Here is a 13,836-nt window from a genome sequence, read left to right on the forward strand (position 1 = left end):
GGAGGCACTCTTTCCTCTGGTCTAAAATCAAATATCCCAATACCCCAGGGCAGTCATTGGGGACATTGTCCTGTGTAGGGTGCTGTCTTTTGGATGGGATGTTAAACGGGTGTCCTGACTCTCTGAGGTCATTAAATATCCCATGTCACTTATCGTAAGAGTAGGGGTGTTAACCCTGGTGTCCTGGTTAAACTCCCAAACTGGCCTTCAAACCATCATGGTCACCTAATCAACCCCCAGTTTCTAACTGGCTCATTCATCCCCCCTCCTCTCCCCTGTAACTATTCCCCAGGTCGTTGCTGCAAATGAGAACGTGTTCTCAGTCAACTTACCTGGTAAAATTTAAAAATAAATAAATAAATGTACTTTGACGTGAAGTGGTCAAATTAGCACTCTATTTTAATTTTGGACTTTTAATCCCAGAAACCTTAACTCAAAAAGCGTTGAGGCCTCGACTCCATCTTGTTCGGGGCCAACTGCCCATTATGCCAAACCAATGCTCACCAAGTTTCGTCTTTGAAGTCTTTTCCATTTAGAAGAAAAGGGTGGGACTAGCCCATAGAGGTTAAGGGAACTATACAGTCACCTCTCATGGCAGACCTTGTGGATCTGCTGCCATATGTTTGGGTTTTCTGTTTTACAAAAATACTGAGTGGAGGGGGAGCTAGGCCATTTAGGATCTTGAATACAAGACATGTGTCGGTGTATTGCACAAGATTTTCCCAACTCAGGAGCTCATGCTTTCTGAGGATGTAACAGTGATGATGGCTATTGGGCTTCCTATCGAGCACTTTGAGAGCCTGTTTGTAGACAGACTGAATAGGTTTTAATGTTGTATAGCAAGCTTGGGTCCAACTAGTCAAACAGTATGTTAACCTCTATGGGCTAGGTGGGACGCTAGCGTGCCACCCGTGGTGCACTCCATCAACAGCAGGTTCATTTCAAGAGCGGCAAATTTGAATCCAAATAAATGTCAAAATTCAAATTTTTCAAACATACAACTATTTTACACCCTTTGAAAGATAAACATCTCCTTAATCTAACCACGTTTTACGATTTCAAAAAGGTTTTACGGCGAAAGCATAAATTTAGAGTATGTTAGGACAGTACATTTACAAGAGTTGTGTGTAATGTTTTGTCAAGTCAAAGACAGGGTCACCAAAACCATAAAACCAGCTAAAATGATGCACTAACCTTTTACAATCTCCATCAGATGACACTCCTAGGACATTATGTTAGACAATGCATGCATTTTTAGTTCTATCAAGTTCATATTTATATCCAAAAACAGCGTTTTACTATGGCATTGATGTTGAGGAAATCGTTTCCCTCCAATAACCGGCAGTCAAGTCAGCGTCACAAATTAAATAATTAAAATTAGAAAACATTGGTAAAATATTATATTGTCATTTAAAGAATTATAGATTTACATCTCTTGAACGCAATCAACTTGCCAGATTTAAAAATAACCTTACTGGGAAATCACACTTTGCAATAATCTGAGCACTGCGCCCAGAAAAATACGCGTTGCGATACAGACTAGACGTCATGTTGGGAAGATCTAAAATCGAAAATACTATGTAAATAATCCATTACCTTTGATTCTCTTCATCAGATGTCACTTCCAGGTATCACAGGTCCATAACGAATGTAGTTTTGTTCAAAAAAGCTCATCATTTATGTCCAAAAATCTCCGTCTTGTTAGCACATGATCTAAGCCAGCCGGACTTCTCGTCATGAACGAGGGGAAAAAATATATTTACGTTCGTTCAAACATGTCAAACGTTGTATAGCATAAATCATTAGGGCCTTTTTTAACCAGAACATGAATAATATTCAAGGTGGACGAATGCATACTCTTTTATAACGTATTGGAACGAGGGTACCCAACATGAACTCGCGCGCCAGGTGTCTAATGGGACATCATCGTTCCATGGCTCTTGTTCGGTCAGATCTCCCTCCAGAAGACTCGAAACACTTTGTAAAGGCTGGTGACATCTAGTGGAAGCAATAGGAAGTGCCAAAATATTCCTCAGCCCCTGTGTTTTTCAATGGGATAGGTTTAAAGGTAATACAACACATCAGGTATCCACTTCCTGTCAGAAAATGTCTCAGGGTTTTGCCTGCCAAATGAGTTCTGTTATACTCACAGACACCATTCAAACAGTTTTAGAAACTTTAGAGTGTTTTCTATCCATATATAATAAGTATATGCATATTCTAGTTACTGGGTAGGATTAGTAACCAGATTAAATCGGGTACATTTTTTTTATCCAGACGTGCAAATGCTGCCCCCTAGCCCTAACAGGTTAAGTGGGGGAGTATCATCGATTTGAAATACAGTTTTGCTACCTCTGTGGTCAAACAATTTCGTATAAATCGGAAATTAGCTAGGTTGAATTTAATTATTTGAATTACCTTTTTCACATGCTTTTTAAAAGAGAGGTTGGAATCAAGTATGATTCCAAGGTACTTAAAATCAGATACCACCTGGAGCTTCTCCCCTGACACATAGACATCTGGCTCAGTAGCATCTGTTGCCCTCTTTGTGAAGAACATGCAAACTGTTTTTTTCACATTGAGATGCAAACACGAGTCACTGAGCCACTTTGTAACCTGGACCATTACAGTAGTGAGTTCTTGTGCAGCTTGTTGTTTGCTCTTTGCATGCACATATATCACTGTATCATCTGCATACATTTGAACTTCAGACCCAGTGCAGACGGAAGGCAGATCATTAATGTACAGGCTGAACAGGAGGGGCCCCAGTATTGACCCTTGGGGCACACCCACATCATAGCTAAGAGTGGGCGACAGCTCATTGCTCACTCTGACACACTGAGTTCTGCCTTCAAGGTATGATTTCATCCATCTCAAGGCATCGGGGGAAAGTTGAACTTGGACAATTTTGTGATGAGAATCTCATGGTTAACAGTATCGAAAGCCTTCCTTAGGTCCAGAAACACAGCCCCAACAACGCCCCCTTTGTCCATCTTGGACTTCACATTTTCCAGAAGAAAGCAGTTGGCCGTTTCTGTGGAGTGTTTCGCTCTGAAGCCAAACTGCATGGAGTGTAATGTGAAGAGGCTGTTGTTGAGGTGGGAAATCAGTTGTTCTGCTACACACTTTTCAACAACCTTCGACACCACAGGTAGTATACTAATGGGCCTGTAGTTACTCACGTCAGCAGGGTCGCCCGATTTAAAGATGGCCGTTATTATGGCTGACTTCCATACCCTTGGAAACACCCCCAGACCAATAGATGTGTTGGTGACCTTAGTAATGGGGCCAATGAGTGACTCTTTGTAGTTTTTAAGAAAGGTAGAGTCCAGCCCAAACACATCTTTGGATTTAGAGTTCTTTAGTGAGCTAATCACCTTGTTCACCTTTGACTCAGAAACCTCCCTTATGATGAAAACAAACGTTCGCGGACATCTAGTAAGGGACCGTACATTTGCAATATAGACTTCCTCACTAACCATACGGCAAATGCTGAAATGTTCACTTCATGTATGTGAAGGAAGGGAGGAATTACACACAGGACTCCTCAGACACACCCCTTATTACTGGTGAATGAAGGGAGGAATTACACACAGGACTCCTCAGACACGCCCCTTATTACTGGTGAAGGAAGGTAGGAATTACACACAGGACTCCTCAGACACACCCCTTATTACTGGTGAAGGAAGGGAGGAATTACCCACAGGACTCCTCAGACACACCCCTTGAGAAGTGTAGTACTCTAATCTGAGCCAGGTCTTATGCAATTGATCAGAAGAAGAAGAAAGAAGAAGTGTGTATAAATGTCTCTGAATAACTCTTGACTCTGGTGTCAATGTCACACAGGATACAGTAAATGTAGACCTCACGCCCTCTCTGAGAAAGACAGAGACATCTTTGAATAACTATTCTCTCTGGTGTCCATGTCACACAGGACACAGCATAGTGTATTAAACTGGCCATTGATGGACGACCACAGAGGGAAAGACTCAGTCCTGGGAACCCCAAGAGGTGCATGTTTTAGTTCTTGCCACAACACTACAAAGATAATAATTAACTCTTCATCATCAAGCTGTGATTAGTAGAATCCACTGTGTAGTGATACGTAACCTCTCAGAACTACAGTCATGCTCTGTGATGTGTGTGTGAATTCACAGGGTCCCATTTTACTCCATGTAAAATATTCAATGCTTTAATCACATGTATATACATCAAAATGTATATACACTGTGGTAAACTAAACTAATATAAACTAAATATACAAACTAATCTACACTGTGGTGAACTAAACTAATATAAACTAAATATACAAACTAATCTACACTGTGGTGAACTAAACTAATATAAACTAAATATACAAACTAATCTACACTGTGGTAAACTAAACTAATATAAACAAAATATACAAACTAATCTACACTGTGGTGAACTAAACTAATATAAACTAAATATACAAACTAATCTACACTGTGGTAAACTAAATTAATGTAAACTAAATATACAAACGAATCTACACTGTGGTAAACTAATATAAACTAAATATACAAACGAATCTACACTGTAAGAAACAAACAAAACGTGGTTTTCAGAAAATAAGTCTGGAGTCACATGGTGGTGGTTAGTGTCATACTATTGGTTAGACAGTTTCCCCTTTAATGAGGTTGACAGTTAAAACTGTCTCTTACATTAGACTGAGTCACACAGAGGCTCCAGCTGTGCAGAGAACAGACACAAACCTACAACTGAGATAACAGCAGACCTTACAACAGTAGAAGTTACAGCAGTAGAAATTACAGCAGTAGAAGATACAGCAGTAGAAGTTACAGCAGTAGAAGTTACAACAGTAGAAGTTACAGTAGTAGAAGTTACAGTAGTAGAAGTTACAACAGTAGAAGTTACAGCAGTAGAAGTTACAGCAGTAGAAGTTACAACAGTAGAAGTTACAGCAGTAGAAGTTACAGCAGTAGAAGTTACAGTAGTAGAAGTTACAACAGTAGATGTTACAGCAGTAGAAGTTACAGCAGTAGAAGTTACAGCAGTAGAAGTTACAGCAGTAGAAGTTAGATGAACAGAAGTTACAACAGTCTACTGTTACTGCATTTGAGCACAAGCGTATAAAGATGTCAAAGGGAATCTATGAATACACAAATGGATTTGAAGACGAAGAACCCAATGAAATAAAGACCATTGATATTGATGATCATATTTACAACAACAAAAGACCCATCATGCCCTGCAAGAAGGATGGAGTTGGTGATCAACATTCAGGTAACATTTTATGCTGTTATAGTGCTAGACACACACACACACACACACACACACACACACACACACACACACACACACACACACACACACACACACACACACACACACACACACACACACACACACACACACACACACACACACACACACACACACACACACACACACACACACACAGTAAGGGCAATTTTCTGGTAAACCTTACTGATTCTTGTATGCTCAAAAATCTTTCCTTAAGCTGAGTTGCTTAGTTATTATTATTAGAGAAACTAGATCATGTAAGATAGAAATGTGTGTGCAGTGTAGGAACCTAACTAGGGAATTAGACCCCACCCTCCATTGTTCGTTCTGGGCGCACAACCAAGAGCTGAATGGCGCGACCTATGGTTTCCTGTTAGTCAGAAGAGAATTAACTTTAATCAAACAAAAGCAGATCAAAGTGTTGTTTCCCCCACACCAGTCTGATAAAGCTGTTGTCCTGGTTTAAGCCTGTTGCTGGGAGAAAAATTAATGCTTGTGGTTTGTTTAGGTTAATGGGTGTGAAACCGTCTTGCTGGCTAACTATGTCTAGAGTGATTTCCTGTTTCCTGTTGCTCTGATTGTTTTAGTTGTCACTATAGGATTAGAAGAACCGGCAGTTGCTACAGGAGACGAGACGACCCAATTGTATACCATTTACAACAGTTTAGTCCTGTTTCTCCCAACACGTACACATGCCAAGATCACCTGTTTTCTGTATGAGACAGCCTGACTATATGAGGTTCCTGAACTTCTTGCGTCATTTGACCTTCCACCTCACAGTCGACCAGCTCCATTATAGCAATTATTATCAATAAAGATTGATTGTTTGAAGAAATAACAAAGTCTCTCCTTGATTGGTTGGAATTTCCATGACAACACACACACCAACAAGCACAAACCTTTTTGCACCTTTTCTACACTGACTCTATGCACACACACTGGACTCTACAAACACACACACACTGGACTCTACAAACACACACACACACTGGACTCTACAAACACACACACACACACACACACACACACACACACACACACACACACACACACACACACACACACACACACACACACACACACACACACACACACACACACACACAATATGATTTTGGACTACAGGAAAAAGAGGACCGAGCACGCCTCCATTCTCATTGACAGGGCTGCAGTGGAGCAGGTTGAGAGCTTCAAGTTCCTTTGTGTCCACATCACCAACAAACTAACATGGTCCAAGCACAACAAGACAGTCTTGAAGAGGGCACGACAAAATCTATTCCTCCTCAGGAGACTGAAAAGATTTGGCATGGGTCCTCAGATCCTCAAAAGAGTCCACAGCTGCACCATCAATATCATCCTGACTGATTGCATCACTGCCTGGACCTCTAAACCAGGCGGTGTCAGAGGAAGGCCCTAAAAATTGTCAAAGACTCCAGCCACCCCAGTCATAGACTGTTCTCTCTGCTTACGCACGGCAAAGGGTACCGGAGTGCCAAGTCTAGGTCCAAGAGGCTTCTAAACAGCTTCTACCCCCAAACCATAAGACTCCTGAACACCTAATCAAATGGCTACCCAGACTATTTGCATTGCCCCCCAACTCGCTCCCCCTCTTTTATACCGCTGCTACTCTCTGTTGTCATCATCTATGCATAGTCAATTTAATAACTCTACCTACATGTACATATTACCTCAACTAACCGGTGCCCCCACACATTGACTCTGTACTGGCACCCCCCCTGTATATAGTCTCACTATTGTTATTTTACTGCTGCTCTTTAATTACTTGTTCCTTTTATTTCTTATTCTTATCCGTATTTTTATTGTTGAAATGTTTTAACTGCATTGTTAGTTAGGGGCTCGTAAGTAAGCATTTCACTGTAAAGTCTACACCTGTTGTATTGGGCGCATGTGACTAATAAAATTTGATTTGATATGCCCACACACACACAAATAAATACTGACATTTCTCATTTACATAAATATTCACACACCCAAGACAGTACATGTTAGAATCACCTTTGGCAGCGATTACAGCTGTGAGTCTCTGGGTAAGTTTCTAAGAGCTTTGTAGACCTGGATTGTATAATATTTGCCCATTATTCTTAAAAAATATTCTTCTAGCTTGGTCAAATTGGTTGTTGATCATTGCTAGACAACAATTTTCAAGTCTTACCATAGATTTTCATGCAGATTTAAGTCAAAACTGTAACTCTGCAAACTCCAGTATAGATTTGGCCTTGTGTTTTAAGTTATTGTCCTGTTGAAAGTTGAATTTTTCTCCAAGTGTCTGGTGTAAAGCAGACTGAACCAGGTTTTCCTCTAGGATTTTGCCTTTGCTTTGCTCCATTCTGTTTAATTTTTTATCCTGAAAACTCCCCAGTCCTTAACGATTACAAGCATACCCATAACATGATGCAGCCACCACTCTGATTGACAGTATGGAGAGTGGTACTCGGTAATGTGTTGTATTGGATTTGCCCCAAGTATAACACTTTGTATTCAATACAAAAAGTGAACTGCTTTGCCACATGCTTTTGCAGTATTACTTTAGTGCCTTGTTGCAAACAGGGTGCATGTTATGTAATATTTATATTCTGTACAAGCTCCCTTTTCACTCTGTCAATTAGGTTAGCAATGTGAAGTACCTACAATGTGGATCAATCCTCAGTTTTCTCCTATCACAGCCATTTAACTCTGTAACTGTTTAAAGTCACCATTTGCCTCAAAGTGAAATCCTTGAGAAATGTCCTTCCTTTCTGGCAACTAAGTTAGATTTTTTTGGGGATGAGGGAAAAAAACAATTTCATCCGTTTTAGAATAAGGCTGTAACGTAACAAAATGTGGAAAAAGTCAAGGGTCGAAATACTTTCCAAATGCACTGTAGCCATGTTATTTAGACTTGTTATTCTTCATCATTATTCACTGTGTATTTATTCCTTGTGTCACTATTTTAACTTCTTTGGGCTAGGGGGCAGTATTTTCACATCCGGATAAAAAACGTACCCGATTTAATCTGGTTACGACTCCTGCCCAGTAACTCGAATATGCATATAATTATTGACTTTGGATAGAAAACACCCTAAAGTTTCTAAAACTGTTTGAATGGTGTCTGTGAGTATAACAGAACTCCTATGGCAGGCAAAAACCTGAGAAGGTTTCATGCAGGAAGTGGCCTGTCTGACAAGGTGTTGTTGTTCTTGCTTCTGTGCATTGAAGAGTCAGGATCTTAGCTGTAACGTGACATTTCCTAGGGCTCCAATATGCTCTCAGAGCCCGGGGAAAACCTGAACGATGACGAGGCAGCCTCAGGCTGAAACACATTATCGCCTATTCAAAGTGGCCCATCAGAGGACAATGGAATTAGGCGCGTGCCCGATTCGACCCCGTGCAGTATTTTCCTTCGGCTGTTTAGCTAATTGCAGATTCCCGGTCAGAATATTATCGCTTTTTTACGAGAATAATGGCATAAAAATTGATTTTAAACAGTGGTTGACATGCTTCGAAGTACGGTAATGGAATATTTAGAATTTTTTTGTCACGAAATGCGCCATGCGCACGACCGTTATTTACCATTTCGGATAGTGTCTGGGACGCACGAACAAAACGCCGCTATTCGGATATAACGATGGATTATTTTGGACCAAACCAACATTTGTTATTGAAGTAGCAGTCCTGGGAGTGCATTCTGACGAAGAACAGGAAAGGTAAGACCATTTTTGTTATAGTAAATGGGATTTTGGTGAAGGCTAAACTTGCCGGGTGTCTAAATAGCTAGCCCTGTGATGCCGGGCTATCTACTCAGAATATTGCAAAATGTGCTTCATCCGAAAAGCTATTTTAAAATCGGACATATCGAGTGTATAGAGGAGTAATGTATCTATAATTCTTAAAATAATTGTTATGCTTTTTGTGAACGTTTATCGTGAGTAATTTAGTAAATTGTTAGTAAATTCCCTGGAAGTTTGCTTTTTCTGAACGTAACATGCTAATGTAAAAAGCTGGTTTTTGATATAAATATGAACTTGATTGAACAAAAAATGCATGTTCTGTATAACATAATGTCCTAAGTGTGTCATCTGATGAAGATCATCAAAGGTTAGTGCTGCATTTAGCTGTCTTCTGGGTTTTTGTGACATTATATGCTAGCTTGAAAAATGGGTGTCTGATTATTTCTGGCTGTGTACTCTGCTGACATAATCTAATGTTTTGCTTTCGTTGTAAAGCCTTTTTGAAATCGGACAGTGTGGTTAGATTAACGAGAGTCTTGTCTTTAAATAGCTGTAAAATAGTCATATGTTTGAGAAATTGAAGTAATAGCATTTCAAAGGTTTTGAAAATCGTGCCACAGGATTCAACTGGCTGTTACGTAGGTGGGACGAATTCGTCCCGCCGGTCCCATAGAGGTTAAATGTTGTATCATCAACTCGGCATTGTTGGAAAAGGACCCGTAAGTCAGAATTTTACTATTAGCATACACCTGTTGTTTACGAAGCAAATGACAAATGAAATTTAATTTGGATTGAAATAGGTGCCGGCAGTCATTTTGGGTGCCTGAACTATCCAATATGTTTAAGCCAATATTCTGTAAGAGGTTCTGGAAGTCAAGCAGTATAAAATGTGAGGTACTGGAACTTAGTTCTGGTGTTCTGTCACATGACAAGCTTGTGTACTTCCCTCACTGATTCAAAGAGCAACTGAAAACAAATGTAGACACAAATAAAAAGCTGAAAAATAGCAAGCTCTTGTGGTAATAATTTGTTTCAGTGTTTTGTCAGTGGTGGAAGAGATACTCTGGAGCTGCTGCAGTGTGTCTTGGGCTGCTGTGTGTTCTCCTACTGGCTGGGATCATAGGCCTGTTACTCTACCGTGAGTTTATGTTCTCACTCAAACATTCTTCATCATCAGTGGTGTAATGACCAGGGTTCAATTACATTTACATTCCAGTCAAATCAGAAAGTAAACCAAATTCCAATTCCAAGAATTGGAAATCAATTGGAATTCCAGTGTATTTCCTGAATTGACTGGAATTGAAATGCGATTGACCCCAACCCTGGTAATATCTGATTAACATTTCCACTGTTACCTTTGTCGTTGATCGTATTATTTCACAGAGAGAAACCAATTGACCAGCTCCAACACCCTGACTAAAGAGTGGGAACAGCTACAGATTAGCGGCAACAACCTGACTGTAGAGAGAGACCAGCTACAGACTGGCAACAACACCCTGATTAAAGAGAGAGACCAGCTACAGACCAGCAGCAACATCCTGACTGAAGAGAGAGACCTGCTACAGACTAGCAACAACACCCTGACCAAAGAGAGAGATCAGCTACAGACCAGCAGCAACAACCTGACTGAAGAGAGAGGCCTGCTACAGACTAGCAACAACACTCTGATCAAAGAGAGAGACCAGCTTCAGACCAGTTACAACACCCTGACCAAAGAGAGAGACCAGCTACAGACCAGTCACAACACCCTGACCAAAGAGAGAGACCAGCTACAGACCAGTTACAACACCTTGACCAAAGAGAAAGACCAGCTACAGACCAGTTACAACACCCTGACCAAAGAGAGAGACCAGCTTCAGACCAATTACAACACCTTGACCAAAGAGAAAGACCAGCTACAGACCAGCTACAACACCCTGACCAAAGAGAGAGACCAGCTACAGACCAGTTGCAACACCCTGACCAAAGAGAGAGACCAGCTACAGAAAGAGATAGAACGTCTGAAACAATCTTCAGTTGAGAAAGGTGAGTCAAATTGTCTCATGATTGTTCTGTTTGACAGTCTCTGTATCAGTTCACATGTCACTTACAGACAGGAATTTAACTTATATTAAATGAAAAATGATGCTTCCAAACCATCCATTAGTTAGTGCCATGTCTTACTTGAGTGTTTGATTGATACTTAATTCAATGTTGTATTAAAGTGACTAAAGCAAGAAATGTTCAACTTCTAGTGTGTCCTCAAGGATGGAAGAAGCTTGGTAGCAGTTGTTACTACGTCTCTACTGAGTCCAAATCCTGGGAGGAGAGCAGACAGGACTGCAGAAATAGAGGAGCAGACCTGGTGGTCATCAACAGCCAAGAACAACAGGTGTGTGTGTGTGAGGTATAGAGAAAAAAGAGAGAGAGAGATAGCGAGCAGTAATGGGTATGTTTTAACAATGTTGTCTCTCTCCCACTACTACAGACATTGGTCAATTGGTTATGTGGACGGAAGAACTATGTCTGGATTGGTCTGACTGACTCTGTTACTGAGGGGACCTGGAAATGGGTGGACAACACACCACTTACCACAAAGTAAGACATTCATGAATTCTGTGTCACCATGACATCACTGTCTGGAGAAGTAGGTTCAGAGTGGACAGTCTGATTCTATGTGTTGTTTCTTCTACAGGTATTGGAACAGTGGACAGTCTGATTCTATGTGTTGTTTCTCCTACAGGTATTGGAACAGTGGACAGTCTGATTCTATGTGTTGTTTCTCCTACAGGTAATGGAAGAGTGGACAGTCTGATCCTATGTGTGGTTTATTCTACAGGTATTGGAACAGTGGACAGCCTGATTCTGTGTTGTTTCTCCTACAGGTATTGGAACAGTGGACAGTCTGATTCTATGTGTTGTTTCTTCTACAGGTAACGGAAAAGTGGACAGCCTGATGCTATGTGCTGTTTCTCCTACAGGTATTGGAACAGTGGACAGTCTGATCCTATGTGTTGTTGCTCCTACAGGTATTGGAATAGTGGACAGCCTGATTCTGTGTGTTGTTTCTTCTACAGGTATTGGAACAGTGGAGAGCCTAATGGTGGAAGAGCTGAGAACTGTGTGTATTTCTACTCCAGGTCATCAGACACAGGAGAATGGTGGGACTATGACTGTTCCTATAAATACAGATGGATCTGTGAGAAATAGGATTCATCCTCGGTACTTTGAACTGCTAAATAGGATTATGATAAGTACTATCAATCGTAAACTATTTTCTGCTCATTCTATTTACCTTGTCAAGTACATACAATATATAACAATGCAAATGAATAATACATTATAATCAAACCAACAAAACATATGCAATAACAATACAATGAATTGATAACAGAATAACTGTTCTCTCTGTTGTTGTGGAAATTCACCACTAAGGACTCAAATTCAAAGGAAATGAATCAATCTTTATTATCTCAGTCATCGAGGTTCACTGACTCAACACAAGCCTGATGTTAATTTTTATTATTATTACTTTTTAGTTTAGTCTACTTGCTAAATATTTTTCTTAACTCTTCTTGAACTGCACTGTTGGTTAAGGGCTTGTAAGTAAGCATTTCACGGTAAAGTCTACACTTCTTGTATTCGGAGCATGTGACTAATAAAGTTTGATTTGATTTGAGACCCTTTAAACTGCGACACAAACAAGTCATATAAGCACGGTTGGTTCCTGCATGAGACTGACTGATACCACACCAGGCTTCTTACCTTGAAACTGAGATACTCCTTTTGGTTCCCAGAGCAATGTTCTGGCTGTACTGGGAAATTGCTTATTCAGTGATAGTGTGGATTCCTCCCATGTACAGTCAATCAGTTACACACATGAACCCAACAAAGTTGGTTATTAGAGAAGCAGCATTATTCTAAACATATGAGTGGATAAACACAGAGAAAATGTCACACTGTATTATATAATAGTTGATCAAACATGGAGTCTAGAAGGACTGTTCTCTACTGTATAATAGTTGATCTAACATGGAGATGTCATAACGTTGGCTGACTCTCTATCGTTCGTGTCTGTGGACAATCATTAATGGGAACACTTATGTTATCAAATCAATTCTCTGTGTAATTACTGCACAATTAAACTAATCATGTAAACAGTAATTAACTAGGAAGTCGGGGAACCAGGTGAAAATGTTATTTAAAGAGTTACATTTTTGAAAATTTTAACTCTCTTCAGATATTTTCATATCTTATCGATTACCTTCACAACTTAATGTATTATTACCTCATCAGTCATATTCTGAATGTCGCAAACCCTTGGATATGTGTACGAAGCCTAGCATAAATGATGAATCAGGGATTTACAAATTGTCTTCATTATTTATTTACTAACTAACTAAATAATCACACAGAATTACATAAAAACACACAGGATAGATTATTCATTGGTTACTAACACAAAGCCATGAAATGTCCCTAGTGGACTAAATCGATATGACGGCTTGGTAGACAATAGAATGGGAGGGGCAGGTAAGAAAGAGCAGGAGAACAGACGAAGGACTCCACTATCGTACACACATCTGTTATCTAGGCTCATGGAAATGCTAACCCTTTGCACATAAACGGCCGCTCATTCGAAAATAAATTGCAAGTTACATATTTACGAGTGTAGACCTTTGTGGCCTGTCCGTCTGCTGGAGAGTCAGTCGACAGAAAGTCTCTGGTTTGTCCACCAGAGATCAAAGTCTTTTGTAGTTGTAGTTTGTTATAATGGATTTGTCAGGCGTACCAATGGTCGTTCAATAGGGAAATGTTCTCCTCTCGTCTTCGGTCGAGT

At 40.2% G+C, this 13,836-nt stretch overlaps 1 protein-coding gene across 2 annotated transcripts; it reads left to right on the forward strand.

Moving 5' to 3' along the window:
* Nucleotides 1-4,701: 4,701 nt before the first annotated feature.
* Nucleotides 4,702-12,686, forward strand: LOC123739010 (uncharacterized). 2 transcript variants are annotated; one of them, XM_082978682.1, is made up of 6 exons: nt 4,702-5,268; nt 10,054-10,155; nt 10,401-11,042; nt 11,252-11,388; nt 11,485-11,594; nt 12,074-12,686. In XM_082978682.1, the coding sequence occupies exons 1-6, from the start codon at nt 5,121-5,123 to the stop codon at nt 12,204-12,206; spliced, it is 1,272 nt and encodes a 423-aa protein (XP_082834808.1). In that variant the 5' UTR covers nt 4,702-5,120; the 3' UTR covers nt 12,207-12,686. The 2 variants fall into 2 exon arrangements, with proteins under 2 accessions (XP_082834808.1, XP_082834809.1); XM_082978683.1 differs by having other exon boundaries at nt 11,264-11,388.
* Nucleotides 12,687-13,836: the final 1,150 nt, after the last annotated feature.

The sequence above is a fragment of the Salmo salar genome, chromosome 08 (genome assembly GCF_965601325.2).
Source record: "Salmo salar chromosome 08, fSalSal1, whole genome shotgun sequence".
Taxonomy (NCBI): Eukaryota; Metazoa; Chordata; class Actinopteri; order Salmoniformes; family Salmonidae; genus Salmo; species Salmo salar.